The sequence below is a fragment of the Daucus carota genome, chromosome 3 (genome assembly GCF_001625215.2).
Source record: "Daucus carota subsp. sativus chromosome 3, DH1 v3.0, whole genome shotgun sequence".
Taxonomy (NCBI): Eukaryota; Viridiplantae; Streptophyta; class Magnoliopsida; order Apiales; family Apiaceae; genus Daucus; species Daucus carota.
In genome coordinates, this window is record NC_030383.2 from 5,124,641 (window position 1) to 5,146,434 (window position 21,794).

At 33.5% G+C, this 21,794-nt stretch overlaps 4 protein-coding genes across 4 annotated transcripts; 2 read left to right on the forward strand and 2 right to left on the reverse strand.

Annotated features, from left to right (window-relative positions):
- On the reverse strand, positions 1 to 7,234 carry LOC108213678 (exocyst complex component EXO70A1). Its single transcript, XM_017385472.2, has 11 exons — positions 6,857 to 7,234; positions 6,651 to 6,746; positions 5,714 to 5,919; positions 4,435 to 4,674; positions 3,543 to 3,681; positions 3,237 to 3,449; positions 2,401 to 2,606; positions 1,582 to 1,779; positions 1,389 to 1,488; positions 428 to 675; positions 1 to 327 (listed from the first exon to the last, which is right to left on the reverse strand). Exons 1-11 carry the CDS (start codon positions 7,010 to 7,012, stop codon positions 210 to 212), a joined length of 1,920 nt encoding a protein of 639 aa, XP_017240961.1. The 5' UTR covers positions 7,013 to 7,234; the 3' UTR covers positions 1 to 209.
- A 650-nt stretch (positions 7,235 to 7,884) lies between these two features.
- Positions 7,885 to 13,416, forward strand: LOC108212101 (uncharacterized). The gene is made up of 5 exons (XM_017383832.2): positions 7,885 to 7,893; positions 8,693 to 8,940; positions 11,737 to 12,421; positions 12,698 to 13,237; positions 13,312 to 13,416. Exons 1-5 carry the CDS (start codon positions 7,885 to 7,887, stop codon positions 13,414 to 13,416), a joined length of 1,587 nt encoding a protein of 528 aa, XP_017239321.2.
- Positions 13,417 to 15,159: 1,743 nt separating this feature from the next.
- On the forward strand, positions 15,160 to 16,676 carry LOC108211828 (F-box/kelch-repeat protein At3g23880). The gene has a single exon (XM_017383524.2). It carries the CDS (start codon positions 15,261 to 15,263, stop codon positions 16,395 to 16,397), a length of 1,137 nt encoding a protein of 378 aa, XP_017239013.1. The 5' UTR covers positions 15,160 to 15,260; the 3' UTR covers positions 16,398 to 16,676.
- Positions 16,677 to 16,950: 274 nt separating this feature from the next.
- LOC108211829 (protein CHROMOSOME TRANSMISSION FIDELITY 7) lies at positions 16,951 to 19,495 on the reverse strand. Its single transcript, XM_017383526.2, has 6 exons — positions 19,225 to 19,495; positions 18,699 to 18,936; positions 18,523 to 18,612; positions 18,311 to 18,379; positions 17,761 to 18,110; positions 16,951 to 17,257 (listed from the first exon to the last, which is right to left on the reverse strand). The coding sequence occupies exons 1-6, from the start codon at positions 19,404 to 19,406 to the stop codon at positions 17,119 to 17,121; spliced, it is 1,068 nt and encodes a 355-aa protein (XP_017239015.1). The 5' UTR covers positions 19,407 to 19,495; the 3' UTR covers positions 16,951 to 17,118.
- Between the last annotated feature and the right edge of the window lie 2,299 nt (positions 19,496 to 21,794).

Consider the following 21,794-nt stretch of genomic DNA (forward strand, 5'->3'; position numbering starts at 1 on the left):
CCAGGGGTGGAGTTTTTGCCTATATCAGTTGAACTTAAAAACACAGAGGATACACAGACCACAGTGATATTCAACTTAAGGCTACGGTGCATTCTCAAGTATACTAAGCTGAGCAAGGCAAAAGCCACATTTATTTAATCACATTAATATACAAATAAATATATATATGATTAAACCAACTTAAAATTAATAATGTTCTTTGTTTGAGACTACCGCTTTTGTTCACCCATGGTCTTGCCCTCGAAAAACTCTGCTAACATTCGTTCAAGATCCTCTGGAGTGAACCTGATGTACTTCTGAGGATTTTTTCCATTTTTAATCGGAGGTCTGCAATAGAAGAACTAGAGAAACTTACTACTGATGTTTATGTAAGGTGTTAAGTTTAATGAATATAACTAAATTTAACCATCACTTGAAGAAATAGTACCCGAAACGTTTAATAAAAGACCTGTAGGCGGGCAAAAGGACTTCCGCCACAGCTAACCTCAAAGACTCACGCAACTCACTGTCAGGCACTGTCCATTGAGATTGTCTTTGATGAAGTTCTTCAAACTGAATATTGAAAGTCTTAAACCGCTCTTTTACATTTGCCCTTGAGATTGAAACATTGCTACTACTTGGAGGATCACCTGTAAATGAACCACCTGACCCACCAACGGAGAGACATGACAAAATCTGCACAAGATATACATTCAACTTAGGGCCACGAAGTTCCCTGATAAGGTCTGAGATCAACTCAAGTTTTTTCTTGGAATAATTAACTATGTGGCTGTTAGGCAAAATAAGCTCCATCTAATTATATTACTCCCTTACGGAGACAAAATAATCAAACAATACTTCATAATGTACCAACAGAATAATATCACTGACACTGGAGGCTAGAACACTTTTTAGATTGATTTTTTTTCTGTTTTAATTTACAAATACCATTTACTTTATAGAAATAACATTAATCTGAACTCTGGTTGATACAGGTGATTGATTTTCCAACGGTGCTCAGAACTGCAACCTCCCCTAAATATGTGGTCCTCCTTTTAGCCTACTAAATTGAAGACCTCATAAAAAGTCTGATTTTACTAATAATAACAGGACAATGAAAACTAGGTGCAAGTAATGTAGAATGAGAAGTTTTGCCTACTCAAGCAGGGTTGACGCTGAATTGAAAGGGGTTCTTGACAGAATTTCAAATATGGGACCCTAATTACATGTATACATCGATTGTGTGGTTGTACATACATAGAAATTCAAAATTTGGAAACATATCAGTTGACATTCAGAATGCCCTACATAATATATCAATGAACCTGATGCACTGTGATAATAAACAGATAAATGCAAAACTAATAATCCAAATTCATGATCAGTTTAGTTTGGAAATAATAGTACACCTTCGACCAAGAAATCCTTTTGTATTGATTTGCAAATTGTTGCACAATTCTTCGGTGTATCTGGACCCAGTCATCACCTAAAAAATCTTTTGCATCCGACCTTGACAAAAGAGAAGACATTGTATAGCATTTATCAGACAACCTTACGATCTGGAATTTATCTGTTCAAGATCATATATATGTTATAACATACCTACGCACAGATCTAACTATATAGTGTGTGTTATTCATCATAAATAACTGAGTTAGTGCAGGATCTTTATATTGCTTAGATTTCCCGTCCAAGTTATTCTGAAGAGCTGTCATTATCCGTGTTGTAACACTTGTCAATTGGGCCTCGGGATCACCACCACCAAACTCTTGGAAGAGTTGCTTCAGAGTTGATTGGTAGCTACACAAAAGCAATATATGATGATTCAATTAGAAAATTTCAGGTCTCCATATTACAATGAAGTGTTAAAAAGTTCTACTGCACAGCATCTTATGATATAATTTATATATTATGCTATAGGAAAATCAAAATATTGGACTTTATCATTAGACTTGTAAGGGTTCGAAAATGACAACTGAAAACGGATGCATAAGGTTCTTCTGGTAATGCAAAGTTAAATACTAAGTAAATTTTGTGCCTATGGATTTATTTCCCAAGTACCACAAGATACAAATCTGTGGCAAGTACAATATAAAAGAAAAAGATCGAGTATCATGCTCAAATCTGGTACACTGTCTAGTGATAGAGGCTTGCCTAAAGGTAAAATGCAAATTGGTAGTGTAGCGATCAATAGGTTTTCAGAGTCTTAACTCTGTATCCATAAATGAATATCACAATATTTTTCAGAAAAGAAAAGATCATTTCATCCCATGGCTAGATGAAGAAACATGATGGTTAGGTCCTTTGGGAACATAACAGCAAACCTATGGCTTAATATATGATAGAAAGCATGCAAACAAACTACAGCAACCGACAAAATGAAAAGGTAGCTAGAAATCAGAAGTAGTGATTTGAACTTACTCAAATAAAAATTTCACATAATTTATCACATAGCTAGTCAAGGGATGGACAGTTCCATCAAGTACTGCTGTTTTTGTAGCATCTTTCTCTACAGCTTCCTCAAAATCACCAAATGTATCCTGGGCTGTTTGGGCTAACCGCTTTGTCAAATTCTTTGCAGCTTCTCGCATTTCATTACAGTGTTTGCTCCCTAAAATTTCGTTGAACTGCAAATAAAAAAGACAGACCCCCTACATCTCAGGATAAAATATAATAATGCATGATAGAGACTATGCCAAAAACTAAATAATAAATTAGCTTTAAAATTTGCATGATGTAAACAGATTACAGATATTATGCTAAATTTTAATATCATTTAACCAAAAATAAATTCTAATGTTATGCTAAATTTTTAAATAATAATCTCCTCAAAGCTCAAACATATTCCAACTTCCAAGTACCAACCCAAAAAAACACAATCCAGTTATCCAACTTCAACTACAGAAGAAGAATTCATGTCAGGCAGAGGAGCCCAATCACGATCTATAAGGTAGGCAAGTTAGTAAACTAATCACTACTACACATGCATGCAAGTAGACTGTCACCATTACCAGTATAACACAGATAGATAATATAAAATTATGAGTGCTAAAAGACATACAATATGAAGTGATACAGGACACTATAACTTTCTCTTGTATTTAATTACATTCTGGAAATAGATTGTTAATTCTTTCGTTATGAGCTCTTTCTATGAGCATTTATGTAAGACGTCAAACCTAAGAATACATTGCTAAAAAACCAATCAAGAAACATTCAGAAATGATGTGAACCATTTGGAACTTGTGATGACATACCTCTGGCAGGATTTCTCTCATTATTTCATACATGTCTAGCAGGACAAACAATTTCTCAGGTGATCTCTTGCTTCTTGCAATAGCCTCTCCGAAGCAAAGGAGCATGGAGACACTATCACCACAAACATCAGCAAAGCATTGATCCCTAAGAGATTCAAGTCCTTCAAAAATTTGATCGCAGACTTGCTTTTCCCCAGCAAATAGCAATTTGACCTGTATATAATACGCAAAAGTTTTGTTATACAAATAGTGGATTTCTAAAGTTCTAAAATGCAATTTGTAGATCATATTGGTGTACATTCATACAGCAATCCTCATAAAATGTATCCAGTTCCCTATTTTAGCCTCCAAAGCTTCCCATGGCATCTTTTGGACATCTTCTCTACCAAGTGGTTCTACACCTAGTTTTTTGAGGCTCTGTTCCATTGATGCAGAACGGGTTTCACTGTCACAGTAAACAGATGTCGTTTTAAAGAAAAGAAGAAGAAAGTGTTATATACAATTAATGTGTTATTGAAGAAAAGAGTGCAAGATTCAGTTAAACATACACTAAATATTACATATCTGTAAATCATACCAGACGAAATGAAGTTTTAGCACGCGTTTCCCCATTTATCAATCAATATTAAAAAATTTAATGACAAATCATCTTATGTAATTTTATATAAAAATGGATTAATTTTCAAGCACATTCAACATTCGCTTTTTTTTTTTTTTTATTGTGTTTCCTGCTTGAAGAATTGAAGACGTGAAGTTATAACACTCATACCGCCAGAAGCTTTATGCTTGAAAGATAAATTGTTAATTTGGTATAAACCTTAATACCCTTATTTCTGGTAAATTAAAGAAAAGAACAAGCCGTAGAATACTAAATTTAAAATTTCCTATTGTATGTCAACTGATGATTGCTCTTATAGTTTTATTGATGAACAGAGACCAGTAAAATTTTTATATATTCACTTTCTAAAATATAAGAAACAATTCACAAACGTGTAACATAATTTTATTATATGCAGATGCAGTTATTCACACAAGCATTAACTTATAAGTGTCTGATACATTTTATGAAATTTATATAAAGTCTGAATAAAAATAGCAAAATATATTTAGAATTATTTGCTGAGGATCAGATAATTGAAGGGTAGAGGGAGAGGGGATCCTTATATGATAAATGTTGAGTACACATATCCTCGCTGACCTGTAAATGCTGAAAAGTTCTTGTTGATGTCCAGCGCTGAACATTTGATGCGCTAATTCATGAAGCAGTGGAATGATTCTGGGAGGAATTAGAGTCGGTATACGATAAACAACAGCTTCCTGACTTTTATTTTGTTGTTCTGATTGCTTTTTTCCACCGGCATCTTGAGCAGGAGATGCTGCTGTTGGTCGCAGTGACTGGGGTAGGCAATCGAAAAGTCGATCGGGCTCTAGAGGTTTGCTGAAATACAAATAAGGTGCATTTCACCCGAGAGTAAAAAACATTATTCACTAATTCATAAACATGTAACGATCAATGTACACAAACAAATTATGGATAAACTATATTTTTCAGAGATATTAATTGAATATCAAAAATGCATAAGCTGAGCACACCTACAAAATCATACTCCAGTTGGGAAATAAAGCACAATCGATTTACTAAATTAATGCACAACTCTACTGAAAAAAATTCTTTGAGTAACTCAAAAACCAAAATTGAAGGACAATTAGCGGAGAAATTCTTCTACATTAATGAATAATGCTTGATCTTTAGCCAAATGGTGTGACTGCTGATTTAAAGGGTATACTGTTAATACTTGAATGATCACTTAAGGTAAGTTCTCCTTAAAAGCCCGTGCGATACATAAGTAAGAACGAGCAGCACAATTCTTTTTAAGAGTTTTAAGGTACACTAAAAATGAGCATCTCCTGGACCCCTGACACTACCCTCTCTTTACCATCACAGTACTAGTTTCCTAATAGATGATAAAAGCTGTAATTTCCAAGATCATTTACTTATCCAGTGAAGCATATTTAATTATAATAATAAACCAATATGCACTCATAGTAGTTCATATCATATTTTCCTACAACCAACTAAACAAGCTTGAACACCCGATTTTCAGGAGTCTTTACTTGTTGGTTTCATCATTACTTTACACACTTGTTCTATTTTGATGCATAACACAAAAGTCTCTGTCTGAATGAAATAGTATGTCACCCTTACAGGACAAATTATATGTACAGATTCACATAAGTTGTGATAGATTCTAAAACTATCCTTGTGATATATTTTCCGGTGGAATCTGATACACAGCTTAATAAGATAAAAAGATTTACTGACACTCCTGGACCAGTTACATGTTCATCAGTATATGAGAATTGAGAAGAAAGATTCTTCAGATAAATAATATGCAGTTCAAAATGTTTTAAAAAGAGATGATATCAGAAACATAGTAAAAAAAGTCTTATATCTCTACAGGCCGGAATGAGCAAACCTGTACTGAGCTAGGAGCTGCTTGAATTCATCGTCCAACTGCATAGTAGCTCTTGCAAGTGTGTTGGTGACGCTACTAATCACCTCAATACTGGTCTTAAGGTTTTTATTACCGGTGAAACGTTTGATGATTTTTCTTAGTTGGGCAATTGCTTCCAAGTAACCTTCCAGATCCTCATGGGGGCCCTTCTTGATTATAGCCTCCGCCTTAAAGTTAAAATAACACGAGAAACTGAATCAGATTATGCATTCAGTGTTGGTATATCAGAAGCTGCAAATCATATCAAATCGTATGGCCTCAAAATATACAAGAGGAAAAGAATTTCTATTCACTTAACTGAACGAAAATATATGAAACAACGTACTTAGCATTCACAGTAATGCAATTCGATTGATTACAACTGTGAAATGTAATTCCAAGTTTATATTTCGAAAATATAACTACAAAACTATATAGCACATCAGATCACCAGCTTTGTTTTGAGTAAAAGAAATAGTAAGCATTCAAGATTAGATTACTGTTTCAAGAAGTCTCATTAAGGACATACATAAGGGGTGCTTGGTTCATGTTTAATGAGTCCGGTTAATGGAAATCGGAACCTTTATCCCATGTGTAGTGTTTAGACTAGTGATTTAGTTGTTTGGAATGTGAACCTCATTCCCATTTAAACGGCTAAATGATGTCTTATCTACCCCTTAGGATTTCATGTCATTCTCATTCCCATTAACCCAAATAACTATACCTTTCATTCTCATTCCCGATTCCCATTTCCATCAGCTATCCACAAAGATTAACCAATAGGGTGATTAAATTAACGCAATTAACCTCTCAACATATGTAATTGAACATCGTAATGCATTACAGGGACTTATAGTATCCAGCAAGAATGAAATACGAATGCAGATATAAAAAACAGAATGACGAAAACAAAACTGACCTGACGCGCATTGTCGATTAAATTCAATACGTTTTCAGCCGACTTGAGCGTCTTATCAATGTTCTCATGTGCTCTCCGCATCGAATGAGTTCGTATCTAACAAATTCAAATCACCATAATCCCTTCAGTATTCCAACACCTAATAAAATCTCAAATGTCACCTAATATCCTATACGAAGCGGGATATACAGGGTACGTTTATTTACCTGGGTGGGACGCATGGCTGTCTCAAGAGCGGAGAGGCGATGATCAAAAGAGCCAAGAATGGAGACCATGCTATCGGTGATGTTCTGGCTCTTTTCCAACGACTCCCTCATGAAAGCCGCTTTCTCGCTCAGGGCTTCCATGGCTTGGACTCCCATTTTCGCAGATTTTATTCCAGCTCACTTGATTTCATAAGCAATGCATGCATTGATACGATAATCAATATATTATATTTGTGATGACGAACGAATTGAGACGCTTATAGCTTGTTTTCCCAGGACCTTGTAAACTTTCCCATTTGGTACTATAATTGTGACAAGAAAAATTAATAAGAAAATAAGAAACGAGATTATCTGAAGAAACTTTCCTGAGCTATGGTCTCTCGTTTATACCGCATTTCATGTGTTTTTCCTATAACAATGGAACTAAACTATGTTTCAAACTAAATTAAATAATCTGTAGGGCTTCAAAACTTTTTAAAGAGTTAACTACTTAACTTATTTGTATATACTTTGTAGGATTTCGATGTGTATTCAGTGTGGATTAATTTGAATGAATACTACGGTGACGTAGATTCTTAAGAATTTAAGAATAATTTTTCAGAATCTCATGAATTAGATGGCTTGCAATAAATATTACTCCCTCCGTTTCAAATTAGATGTCCATTTTCAAAAAAATCACATAGTTTAAGAAAAGTGGATGTTTACAAATTAATTGCATTAAATGATCATAATATGTGGTGTGAGATTGATCTAGGAAATATAAATAAGAGATATGTGGAGTAGAAGTGACTTTGGAAATATGATTTTGTATTAAAAGTTGAAGTGAACAAATAATTTGAAACAAATTTTTTTCTTAGAAGTGGACATGTAAATTGAAACGGAGGGAGTAGTATACAATTCACAAATTCACAAAACCCGTCATTTTGTTAAATCCAAAAATATCAAATATTATCAGATTTTAATAATTTTTTAAATAATTTATATTAACATACCGCGTAATTCAAAATTATAATTAAATACTGTTGAATATGATCCTGGTAAGCCCTCCTCCTAACACCTTCTCCTAACACCTTGAGGTTTTAGGAGAATTGGTCACTTAACATGGTATCAGACTCCCAGTGACCCCCAATATTCTCAGAAGAATTGGTCACTTAACATGGTATCCCTCCTCCTAAAATCTCACAGGGATAGTTTAAAATCATCGATGAATGATCGTAAAAAAAATAAAAAATCATCGATATATAGCTTAAGATTTTTAAAAATCCTGAAGAATCCCAGCAACCAAAACAAGCCCCCATTACACAAAATCTACCAAAAAGATAATTATACCATATATAAGCAGAGCATGTTTTCTAGTCTAACTTAGATGTCATGAAACGACACATGCTCTTTACCAAAATACACTACAGATGATCCACTCTTATACAGAACCATCAACACAAAAAGTTACACAGACTAACCACCCGGCCTCGCAATCGGCCCTGCCGGCGTTCGGAACCATGCCGTGACTGCATCATTCACACACAAGTGAAACTGCGCCGTTTTGCCTTGACGCCTCGCATCAATGCACTCGTCGCAGTAACTATAAGTCCATCTCTCAGGAACAAAACAGGGCTCCTCGATTACAGGATAATAATTATACAAATTGCGAACACGATTATTGTAATCTTCGAACTCTTGTACTGCGATTCGATCATAATACGACAAAGCAGGCCACACGACAAAACCAGGAACGCTACTTGTGCTGAGATGATTGAAGTTATGAGGGGCTAGAGGAGGGTTTGTGTGGGAATTTGTGGGTTTTGATTTTCGTCTACGGTTTCTTGATCGCTTTAGGATTACAAGAAGAGTGCAGTTTTGTTCTTGGAGGATGAGATTGAAACTTGCTTTATTAGTGACGAGGGTTTTGCGTTTCGGGGTGTTGTTGATGTCGACGAGATAGATGGACATCTGGTTGGGAGAGATGCCGATTCTTTGGCTGAGAAGGGATTGAAGCGCCTTGTAGTCGAGAGAGGGGTGGAGTTTGATTTGGCCTATGTTGAACTCGTGGTTGCCATCGTAGAAAGATACTGGGAGGAATCTTGGTTTACCCTCTGTAGACATGAGAGAGAGGGGGGAGAGAGAGAGAGAGGCGTGTTGGAGGAAGTCGAGAGAGATCGAGAGAGAGATGGGAGTAGAGGAAGTGTGGGTTCTACGCCTTGGATTTATAGGAAGGCGGTGGGAGTAGAGGGTAATTATGGAATTTTGTTACGAAGTTGCTTGGGGACCAAGGACTGAGCTCGGAAGATTGAAGTTTGTAAAATCATATTGTGATTTTAAATTTATGGAGCCGTTTGGGTGAGTTTAAAATAAGTGCTTCTTGTTTAAAATAAAAAAGTGGAGTAGAAGTTAGAAGCAAGTTAAGACTTATAAATGATTAAAGTGTTTGGGAAAGAAGTAGAAATCCTGAAACAAAAGCTAGCATTCATAGCTTTTTATAAGTGCTTCTTGACTTTTTACACAAACGGTACGAATAATTGCTTATAATTTATAAACCAGAAGCGAAGCTTTTAAGCTCTAAACAAACACCACCTCTATAGGCTCATAAGCTTCTTCTTCGGTTTCCATCAATTACTAAAGTTGTGTTTGTTTGCAAGAAGAAGACACCGCTTCTGACTTTTTTTTTCTTGACCCGTTTGTTTAAAGAAGTAGAAGCACTTTTAAGAAGCTGAGAAACATTTTATTAGCTTATTTATTTCTTACTTCTACTCCACTTTTTTACTATAAGTAAGAAGTCACTACTTTTAAGCTAAACCAAAAGGCCCCTAAATGTCGAAAATAATTACTCTCTTTGTTTTTTTATATGACACTTTTAGCTTGAGCACGTATCTTTAGGTGGGTTGATCGGGTAAAAATTATTATTTTTAATTAATTTTGTTTGTGAATTAAAAACAAAATGTGTGACAAAAAATCAAATGTCATATATTAAAAAAACAGAGGGAGTAGTTAAGAGCCGTCGAGGAGATTATAGGAAAATAATGTCCTTAGAACATCTGCAAGGGTGTTATGTATATTTGTTAGTTATAATATAATATATGAATAATCATTTAAAATTATAACTAATAGGTTTTGGGTTCACTCTAATGGTGTTAGGTATAATTATTTTATCTAAATTATACATAATAGTTTTAGAGGTTTTACAAATATAGCTACCCCAATTTTAGTTATCTATATGTTTTTGCTAAGAGGTAATGGTTGAAGTGTTAAATTTTTACATATTATCTAAAATGTGCCACATAGATGTCATGTAGGTGCCATATAAGCAGTTTTACCTAACAGGTCTAATGCCTTGGAGTTGCTCAAACAAGGGGGTTATTTTGGAATTAGATCTTTCTAAAGTTATATAATTATTTAATACCAAATTATATGACATTTATAATACTAACTAAAATTCGATGTTGGATAATCATAACTTAAACTAATCTTAACTTATAAGCTAGATTATTAAGAAGATATTTTCGAAAATAATCATATCAACTAATTTTGAAGTTCTCAGTTTTGCCGTCAAAAATTCTGATAAGAATAACTATTTTTGAAAAAATGTAGTCGAAATTAGTTAATTTTTGTATATATTTTAGATTTTTATTAAATGACAGGTAATTTTGAATATAAAATTTTATTTTAAATATTAAGTACTCTCTCCTTCCCACCAGATTCTTTACAGTTTTTTTTTGGAATATCTCATCCAATTCATTAATCTTTACATTTCAAAACTTACCAAAAATAGTCGATAGGTCCCCATCACTATCCAACTTTTCCTCTCTTTTGACACTAGTTTTCTCTCTTTTCAGACTACTTCTACTCCACTATCTCCTTTTTATAAATTAAAAATTAGTAAGTCCCATCACTTCACCAATTTTTCTTTTTCTTTTTCACTACTTTATACATATTTCATAATGTTCGTGCCCAAACCAAACGTAAATAATTGACTGGAACGGAGGAAGTATTTTTTTGGCAAAAATAAGGAGTTCTTGTATCGAAGCAGATAACTCAATTCACAATATACTAGCGCAACGTTTTCGTTTAGTCTGAGGTAGAGATGTTAAATTAAACGACTGACCATCCGCTGGATGAGAAGCCCATTTTACCCGATTCATTAACCCTCATTGCATGATCCCATTATTAAATCACAAAGTTAAACCTCACCGAAATATTATTTTAATATTATAATTTAAAATATGTAAACATATAAAAAATTATTAAATAGTTATCTGATTAGTACAACACTTTTTTCACCGCACTTTTTCCGTTTATTCACCTGGAATTTTAAAGAATATTTTTTATTTAAAAAATCCGGGTGTATTCAATTAAAATTTTACTAATAAATATATCAGAATCCCGAGTTGATAGATTTTTCTACACTTTAACATTTTGTGAGATTGTTCAGATATTTTAAATTTTTTAAAATTCTATCCAAATACATGAGATTCCAAATAATTCTGCTTAAAATCAAAATCTGATATACCCCGTTAAAATCTATTATTCATATATAATCCATTACAATCTCATTCGAATACATTCTCATAGCATCATTTGTGATATTTTTTTTGCTCATTATGGTATCTTGTTATAAAAAGATTGGGATGCATAATCTTTTTTATTATCGATCAATAATTTATCCTCTCCAAACATTTACTGCTTGCAGCAAATGTTTTTGTTTCTAAAACGTAAACACATCTTCCAGCTCTGGCTGTAAAATTCATAATGCATTCTCTTCAACAAAACCTTGAAAGGTCCTCTGCTAAGAAATACTCATGTCAAAATATATCAAAACTCTTAGCAGTTTCAGGCCTGATCTTCTACTTGTCCTTCATATTTTTTCTTTTGCATAATCAATTAAGTTATCTTACTCAGAACATTCTGCCCCCCTTGCTTCTCAATCAGCCATGTCCAATCACCTCTAAATATTCCAAAAATTCACCCACTGAAATTAACCATCTTGTGTTTGGACTCCTTGGCTCTGCAAAAGCATGGAAACATCGAAAATCTTACATAGAATCATGGTGGAGGCCTAATGTCACTAGAGGATACCTCTACCTTGACACCATACCATCACCAGAATTCTTCCCTTGGCCTTCATCTTCTCCTCCTCTTCGGATCTCGGAGGATATCTCCAAGCTTCTGAATGAAACCAAGCATGTTGCTCCCATCATGGCACGTATGGTGCATGGAATACTTGAGGTTTTCAAGCAAGAACATGTAGGTGTCAGGTGGTTTGTCATGGGAGATGATGATTCTATTTTTTTCGTGGAAAATTGGGTGAATGTGCTTGGAAAATATGACCATACTAAGTATTTTTACATTGGAGGGCAGTCGGAGGATATTTGGTCGAATGATAATTTCTCATTCGACCAGGGGTTTGGTGGAGCTGGATTCGCGTTGAGTTATCCTTTAGCACAAGCACTTGCAAATAATGTGGAGGATTGTTTGAGGAGATATCCTCATTTAACTAGTGCAGATTATATTACAATGACTTGCATAGCTGACCTCGGAGTTTCTCATACTGCAGAGAAGGGTATTCACCAGGTATCTTACACTCTGTGTGTGATTTTTCATTATAGAATTATGACTCGCGATTGATTATCTTATGCTTAAATATTATAAGATTTACTTGTTAGAATATAATATGATCATGGTAAACCCTTCTCTCCCAACACTTTGAGGTTTTGGGAGAATTGACCAATTAACGTGGTGTCAGAGCTCAGGCTCACGGCTCCCACAGAATTGGTCACTTAACAATACTGACTTGAAGTTCAGATAAGTAAACCATTTCCGGTTTTATTTCAATGTATATTATTTCAGGTTGATCTTAGTAACGACATATCAGGGTTTCTATCCTCTCATCCACAAGTCCCGTTGATGTCTTTGCACCACTTTGATGTTGTTAAGCCAATCTTCCCCTCCAAAAATCGTTCTGAATCAGCAATGCATCTAATGAAAGCTGCAGATTTTGACCAATCTCGAATACTGCAGCAAACAATCTGCTACGACAGAAAAACCAATTGGTCAGTTTCAGTTTCGTGGGGCTACTCTGCACATATATACCAGAAAATCATTCCTCGTAGTATTTTAAGAAAACCCCTTAAAACATTTTGGGCATGGAGGAAGAATAGTACAAAGCCGCATTATATGTTTAACACGAGACCAGAGTCTAAGGATCCATGTGAAACTCCTCATATATTTTACCTTGACAATGTAAAACAAATCAGCCCAGAAAGTGAAATTGTTACCAGTTATGTCCGAGATGCAACTCAAGGTCCGTCATCTTGTTCATCTGGGAAAAAATCTGCAGACCGTATCAACACAATTCAGGTCTTTTCACCGGCCACAAAGCATATTGAGGTGAGTGATATAACAACTTTGAATATGTATTCTTTTAATTTTTATACATACTTAAATACATTTACGTATTCCAGACAGGAAGAAGTGAATGCTGCGACTTTGCAAATCAATTGGGCAGGGGCAAGGCTAAGATGAAAGTGAATATCAGGTCATGCGCAGCAGATGAAATAATAGCTTAATTGATTAAGCTATACTACAATTCAGATCCTTAATGATTTCTTATACTTAATTTTCCAGATTTTATTGATTTGTGTAATAGTACTGCAGCAGTATTACAGTATTCCATTAATGTGAAGAGCTGTATTCCTAATTTGAAAATAGTTGCGCACACATTCTAGTAAATTATGCTCTGCAAAAGTACGGATATTGAACATTTATGTAAAGAGGATCAGAGGAGGGATACTAGTGAACTTGCATCATCTGCGATGTGCAAATATAAATGCTAGTTCCAGATTGATATTAGTAAACGATATACACTAATTCATCTATGAAGTTCACTTCTATTCTTTTAACTTTTAAAAGAGTTTGTAGTCTAAATGTACGCGTATTACAGATGTTTAACCCGACTTGCAAGTTATGGGTTAACAGGAAAAGGATAAAGGCCAGGAATGAAAATTGAGAACTATTCCATATCAGTAGTCTGTAGACCAAAAATGACGAAGTGCTGGAATAAGTAGAGGCCGGTACCTTTCCAACCGAGGTGGGCTGTGAGAATGCCAGCTGAGATTTTTCCAGGATTGAACCCCAGCAAAAGCTTTTTCTGCATTAACATTTGATATTACTATAGCAGTTGGAGCTGATAACCAAAAACTGTATCAACAATAACAGGAAGAACAAGTTTGATCTCTCAATTATCATCGAGCCTGAATCAGCTTATAGTATTACTATAAAATTGGGGAATATATTATATTACATGAATCTATGTTACTCTGACTCCTCTATTTAGGTTGTCGTACCCGTGTCGGATAATTGGACACGACACTTGTTTCATGTCGGATTCTTTCACTAAAATGTGGACACTTTGACCAATTTAAAAATTAAATACGAGTAAAACTTACAATTCAAAAGAAATATGCGAGAAAATAGAAAGAAGCAAAAATGGGATTAAATTACTTATTAGCTAGATTTCAACTCCATTATATATATGCTCCTCTTTAAAAATTTCAAGTCCACAACTATGACCTCGTCTGCAGATTGAATTCCTTCATCATTGTAAGGAGACTTAGAAATCTGCATCCGAGCATATGCTGCGTTTATAGATGAAACACTGGCAAGGAAAGCTTCACACGATGTTTTTTTCTGAAGCTTTTGGATCACAAAGAGAAATTTGCAAGTAAAATTTGAAGCAATATTAGATGAAGTTTAAACCAAAAAACTTGGTCTTACAAATATTTTATAATTTCATTTCTAAGAATACAATCTGCACTTTTACGACTTAGAATGCAACTTTATTTCTGGTCCCGAGCCAATCTTAAAAAGAAATTTAGAAATAACAAAATAAGTAAAGTTTTGGTTGCTAAATTTGCAAATTACATTTTTAAAACCAAGTATAAAAAGTTATGTTTTTAGAATTTATTTTATATAAAAACCGTATTTTGGAAATAAAATCTATAAAAAACAGTATTTTGAAAAGAAAAAAAAACGTTTCCTCCTATCTTGACTATATAATCCCTCCGTCCTAACTAGCTACTTTGTATTTTTATGATCAAATTGACCCAATTTTGACTGAAATTTATATATATTAAATAATTGAAAAAATTTATAAAAAATATATTATTAAAATCAATATTTATTATTTTTTAATTTTTAGAGAATATGTAAAAATAGTTACTCATTCGGGTCAATTTGAACACAAAAAGTGACGAAAGAAGTGCAGGGGAGTAACTGATTAGAATTTCATTCGGCGTGGGAGGTGGGACATTGACCATATATCTCATACTTGTTATATATAGTCTTGCAGATTAGCCTACATGAACCCTAATTGTTTTTTTTCATACACAAGAAAAATAACTCGTATCTGATCATGGCAACTGATGAAAACCCTAACCCTAACCCCAACCCCATCCTTCTGGAGGAGCTCATCTCTAACATTCTCTCAAGACTTCCCGTGAAGACTCTTCTACGATTCAGGTGCGTTTGTAAGTCATGGTTGTCTCTTATTTCTGCTCCTGATTTCATTAGAACTCATCTCCTTAACTCAACTCACTCTACTCATCACCATCATCTCATTCTAAGCGAGGTGCCCCTTTCAAACCATGTTTATCGACCATTTATCGGAATCGAGGGCCCCTCCGAGTACCTCAGGCTTCCGAGTTGTTCCCTCTATTCTTTGCTTAATGATCATGAGTCTGCAGAGGCTATTGAACTTGACTATCCTATGAAAAATATAGATAGGTTTACGTATGTGGTGGGTTCTTGTAATGGCTTGATTTGTTTAGCGTGTTTTGATACTAGTACATTCTTGTGGAACCCGTCCACTAGAAAATCAAGAAGATTGCCAAATCTTGAAGATGATCATACAGTGTTTGGGTTTGCCTACGATGAATCTAATGATGAATTTAAAGTATTTGCTTTCATAGCTAATTCTGGTCGTGATCTTAATGAATTAGTATATTATAAAGCTTCGGTTTATGGCTCAAAATCTGATTGTTGGAGAATGATTGAAAATCTTACTTTTGGGGAAGTATCGGAACCAGGGACGTTAGCAAATGGAGCTATAAACTGGGTTGCGAAGAAGGATTCGGATAATTATATAGTTTCTCTTGATATAGAAACAGAGATGTATCGAGAAATTATGCTTCCACAAGATAAGAAAGATTTAGACAGTTTGAGCTTGCACACTCTGGACAAAAAACTTTGTGTGGTATGTTATATCGGGAATACTCATGCTGATTTTTGGATAATGAACGAGTACGGTGTGGAAGAGTCTTGGACAAAATTGTTCAAATTTTCTTATATGGACGATCAACTACCATGGAACCCCCGGCTAATACCTATCTGTTTCTTCTTAAGCGGTGACATTTTAATGTTTATAGAGTCAGCCATAGTACGATACAAGCCCAAGGATAACAAATTCGAGGTTCTCTTACACGCAGATAATCTTTCAGAAGCTCATGTGAATGTTTACGTCGAGAGTCTGGTCTCACCCCATCCAAACTGAATTTTGCAGGCTACAATAAGTGAGAGTAATAAATCCACAGGCCGGGCTGAGGACACATTAGGTCCCTGGCTAGCTCTGATCTTCATTTGGCTTGGTTATTAGTGATTGTAATTTGTAAGAATTTATTTTGAACATTTGCTTGGTTATTAGTGATTGTGTAAGGATTTGCTAGCTCTGATCTTCATTAGGTTTGTTTAGCTTGTATGCATGGGTTCATCGTTCTTCTGCTAATGCATGTGGTATGCTCGGATTTTTTTCAATAATAGCTTAATTAACTAAGCTATACTGCACCTGAGATCCTTGTTAATTTCTTATACTTTATCTTCAAGGTCTGTTATTGATTCTTGTCATAGCACTGCAGCAGTATTACAGTATTCCATCTATGTGAAGAGCTAAATTAAAAAGAGCTGTATTCCTAATTTGAAAATAGTTGCACACACATTCTAGTAACTTATGCTCTGCAAAAGTACGGATATTGAACATTCATGAAAAGAGGATCAGGGGAGGGATACTAGTGAACTTGCAATGCACATATACAAATGCTAGTTCCAGATTGATATTAGTAAACGATAGTATATGTTAATTCATCTATGAAGTTCACTTCAAACGTTTAAAAGAGTTTGTAGTCTAACATGGTAAGCGTATTACAGATGTATAACCCGACTTGCAAGTCATGGGGTAACAGGAAGAGGATAAAAAGGCTAGGAATGGAAAAGGAAAACTACTCCATATCAGTAGTTCTGTAGACCAAAAACGACGGAGTGCTGGAATAAGTAGAGGCCAGTGCCTTTCCAACTGAGGTGGGCTGCGAGAATGCCAGCTGAGATTTTTCCAGGATTGGACCCGAGCAAAAGCTTTTTCTGCATCAACAATTTGATATTACTATAGCAGTTGGAGCTGATAACCAAAAACTGTATCAACAATAACAGGAAGAACAAGTTCGATCTCTCAATTATCATCTAACCTCAATCAGCTTAGAGTATTACTATAAAATTGGGAAACCATATTATGTACATGATTGCCTTTTTATTAAGCCAGGCTCTCAAACTTGAGGAAATCAATAAAGCCAGCAGAAACATTTTATTTTTTTATTTTTTTGGGCTTAATCTGCTAGTGCTATACCAGACTAAACTGCATCAGCAACACATTAATCAGGCATTGCTCTATTTTAAAAATGGTAAAGTTTGCAATGGTTTTAGCATATTTGCAACAGATTTAGTTTTGTATTACTTGTGGATGCAGCTCATTCCAGCATACTTTATCCAGCTTTCAGGATATAATATTACTAGTGGATCTACACACATTAAAAAGGAGGCATGCAAAAGACATTAATAACAATTAACAGGCAACATTCTTCATGTACCTTGCAGCATCGAGCAAACGGGTGGCAATGTGTTTTCTTCTGTTCGCAGGAGCAACCCAAATGGCTCTAATGCCACATGCTGCAGGCAAAGCTTCCTTTTCACACAAAATAGCCCCACTGAGACTGTCATTTAAGACTTGGGAATTTTTAGAGGAAGAAACACTTTTCGCCCTTTCTCTCTGAAAGCTCACACTACCAAATTGCATTGTATCTGAGCCGGATTTTGTTTTTTTGCTACTATTACTACTGGATGTCCCATCTACAGTGTTGCATATAATCCTATAAGCTTTTTCTATTGGTTGAGCAACTAAACAGCCAGAAATTCTGCTGGAGGAAATAAATAGGTAGATCTGCAGCATTGAAAATTTTAGTCATGCAAACTTCCAGAGAACATGTATTATGAAATGTAGATTCAACAATACATGGTATCAAAATTGACGACTTGTGAAGGTGAGTGGAGCAGGTAAAATATAATCAATCCAGGAGTTAAAGAGAACTTTTATTGTTCTAAAGATAATGAGTCAGGACTTGAATAGAAAAATCTGAATACCTTGCAATCCTTATTGCATATCCATCCCTCACCAAGCTCCGTCTCCATCATTTTTACAACCTCTTGAACCTACCATTCATTAGAGTGTCAATAATATCTGCAAGAACTGATGTTACAAACTTACATTCACCTGAAACCTATACCACAAAATTCAACAATAGAAGAAAACAATGTAATGACAACAACTACTAAATCAATCTGTAGTTATGTACCTTTTTCCACTGAGCAGGAGGATCACCATCCAACACTAACAGAACACGCCCCTCTTCTGCTACATGGATGACCCTTTCATTCCGCCAACCCTTATAACCACAAAGTGTCAATGGAATAACAGAGGCAACACCTTAAGCCAACTCAACCTATAACCAAATAGATTACAACTTTGTACCTTAAATTGAATCCCATGTGTATACGTTTTGTGAAACGAGTTGTGAACCTTCTCATCCTCTTCATCCCCAGTAGCATACTTGAAGCCACATGTACTACAAGTATGCAATAGAAAATCAGATTGCCCCAACTCCAAATGGTACTGTGCATAGCTTCTTTTTTTAGTTAGAACTTTCGAAGACTTGGCCAGAACCATCTTAGACGAAGAATCCCCTAAATCAGAATTTCCCAATCCTCCACTGCCATTCAAAAACCAAATTACAAACATGATATCACATTTTCCACCCAAACAACATCACACAAAATTGCAACTGCACAATCCCTAAATTATCGTTACGGAAAAAGCCCCTTTCTTTGAGAAAATTAAAACAGCACATTACAAGCATCCATTTTATTTTATTTATATTGCCACAAAAACAAAATCTAAAATCCTAACTTTTTAGGTAATCGTCAGTTACAAAATTTTAAATATTTATCCGACCGAAAGTACAAAATCAATCAGAATTACAAACTGAATTAGACCATACCTGTCTATATTTACATCTCTACGTTTGTATTTGACGACAATTTCATGTTCTTTGATGTGCTCATCCTCGCCCGTGTCGAAGAATATGTCGTCGACAAGGGGGTCTTGATCTACTGACTTGGGTGTCGAAGATGAAGAACAAGAAGGGGATGGTTTGAAAAAAGAATTGATCTTGGATTGCATTATCAATTATTACAGATTGTTATGCACTCCTAGGGTTTTAAGCTGATTTCATGTTCTATGCGAGAACAGCAACAAGATGAAACTGAAAAATGATTTGTACGAATTTCCCGCGTTTTAATTGGCTCGGATATTTTAGTTTCCCGCCCAAGCGTATCTATCTTTTGTATTAATAGTTTTTTTTTAATTTTTTATGTACAATCTTGGCTTTTTTGGTGTATAAGAAATAAGAATATGTGTTTGTATGTTATTTCTTGACTTTTCTCTTTTAGAATTAAACTAGTGAAAAAAGCCGCGCTTCACGGCGGCGGCGTGATAAATTTTGATATGAATCAGTATTATAATAGCATAAAAATTATTTTGAGTCATCTTCCCGTTAAACATATCACAAATAAAAAATATTATAATTAGTATGAAAATTTGTTGAAGTGGTCATCCTGTCAAACACAATACTAATAATAAAATTAGTTCGAACCCTACTCCCATCAAAAACAATATTAATTCATAATTATTATTTTTAGGATGAAATTAAATATTTTAATTTAGATCAAAATTAGTTTGAGCCGCTCTCTTGTCAAACACAAAACCAATAACAAAACATTATAATTTAGATATTAGTTTGAGTCGCCTTACTGTCAAATACAATACTAATAATAACTATTCTAATTATGATGAAATTAAAGATTATAATTGGATAAAAAGTATTTTGAATTGTGGTCCCGTCTTAACAAAAATATATATTATAAAATAAATAAATAATTATTTTATCCACTTTTCCGTCAAACATAATACTAATAAAAAATTTATTATTATTTAGATAAAAATTAGTTTGGGCCGCCTCACGTGCCCGTCAAACACAATACTAATCGAGAATCATTTACGTTATCATAAAATAAATATATGATTCCTATTTTATTTGTTAATTATTTTTATTTTATGATTCCTATTTATTAATTTAAAATTATTATTCTTTTATGGTTCTAATTTTTTGCTATTAGTTTTTTAATGATTATTATCTTTACAATCGTTTATTTTATATTCGAAATTTAAGAAAATTATAAAACTAAATTGGAAATAAAAATTGTACGTATTACCTTACAAATCTTAAATATAAATTGTATTTTATCTATGATTATTATTTTAAATAAATATAATCCTATTCCTTTTGGCAATCTTAAATAAGAAAAAAATTGCATTGCCTTTAGAATTCGGAAAAAAAAGGATTGCATTAATTTTTGGAATCTTTCAGCTTGATTTTTAAATTATAATTATAATTGGATAAAAATTATTTTGAACTGTGGTACCGTTTTAACAAAAAAAATATCATAACATTGAAAAAAAATATATTAGCCACTTTTAGGTCAAATATAATACTAATAGAAAATTTATTATTATATAGATAAAAATTGGTTTGGGCCGCCTCCCGTGCCCGTCAAACAAAATACTAATCAAGAATCATTTACATTTTTATAAAATCAATATATGATTCCTATTTTATATATCCTATTTTTTTGTTAATTATTTTTATTTTATGATTCCTATTTATTACTTAAAAATTATTATTCTTTTGTGGTTCTAATTTTTTTGCTATTAGTTTTTTTAATGATTATTATCTTTACAATCTTTATTTTCAATACGAAATTTAAAAAAAAAATATAAGACTAAATTGAAAATAAAATTTGTACGTATTACCTTACAAATCTTAAATATAAATTGTATTTTATCTATGTTTGTTAGTTTAAATAAATATAATCCTGCTCTTTTTAGGATTCTTAAATAAGAAAAGAATTGTATTATTTTTAAAATCCAAAAAGAAAAGAATTGTATTAACTTTTGAAATCCTTGAACCTGATTTTTTAAATATAATCCTATTTGTTTTAGGATTATTACTAAATAAGAAAAAAATTGTGTCATGTTTAGAATTTAATAAGAAATACTAAATAAAAAGGAAAAGAATTGTATCATTTTTAGAATTCAATAAGAAAAGAATTGTATCACTTTTAGAATTCTTCAACATGATTTTTTGAATTATAACTATATTTTCTCTCCGAAATTCAAGAAAAATCAGAAAACGAGCAATTCTAGAGACGCCCGCATCCTCCTTTATATATATATATATATATATTGATGATTTTTAAAATCCAAAAAGAAAAAAATTGTATTAACTTTTGAAATCCTTGAACCTGATTTTTTAAATATAATCCTATTTGTTTTAGGATTATTACTAAATAAGAAAAAAAATTTGTCATGTTTAGAATTTAATAAAAAATACTAAATAAAAAAGAAAAGAATTGTATCATTTTTAGAATTCAATATGAAAAGAATTGTATTATTTTTAGAATTCTTGAACATGATTTTTTGAATTATAACTATAGTTTCTATCCGAAATTC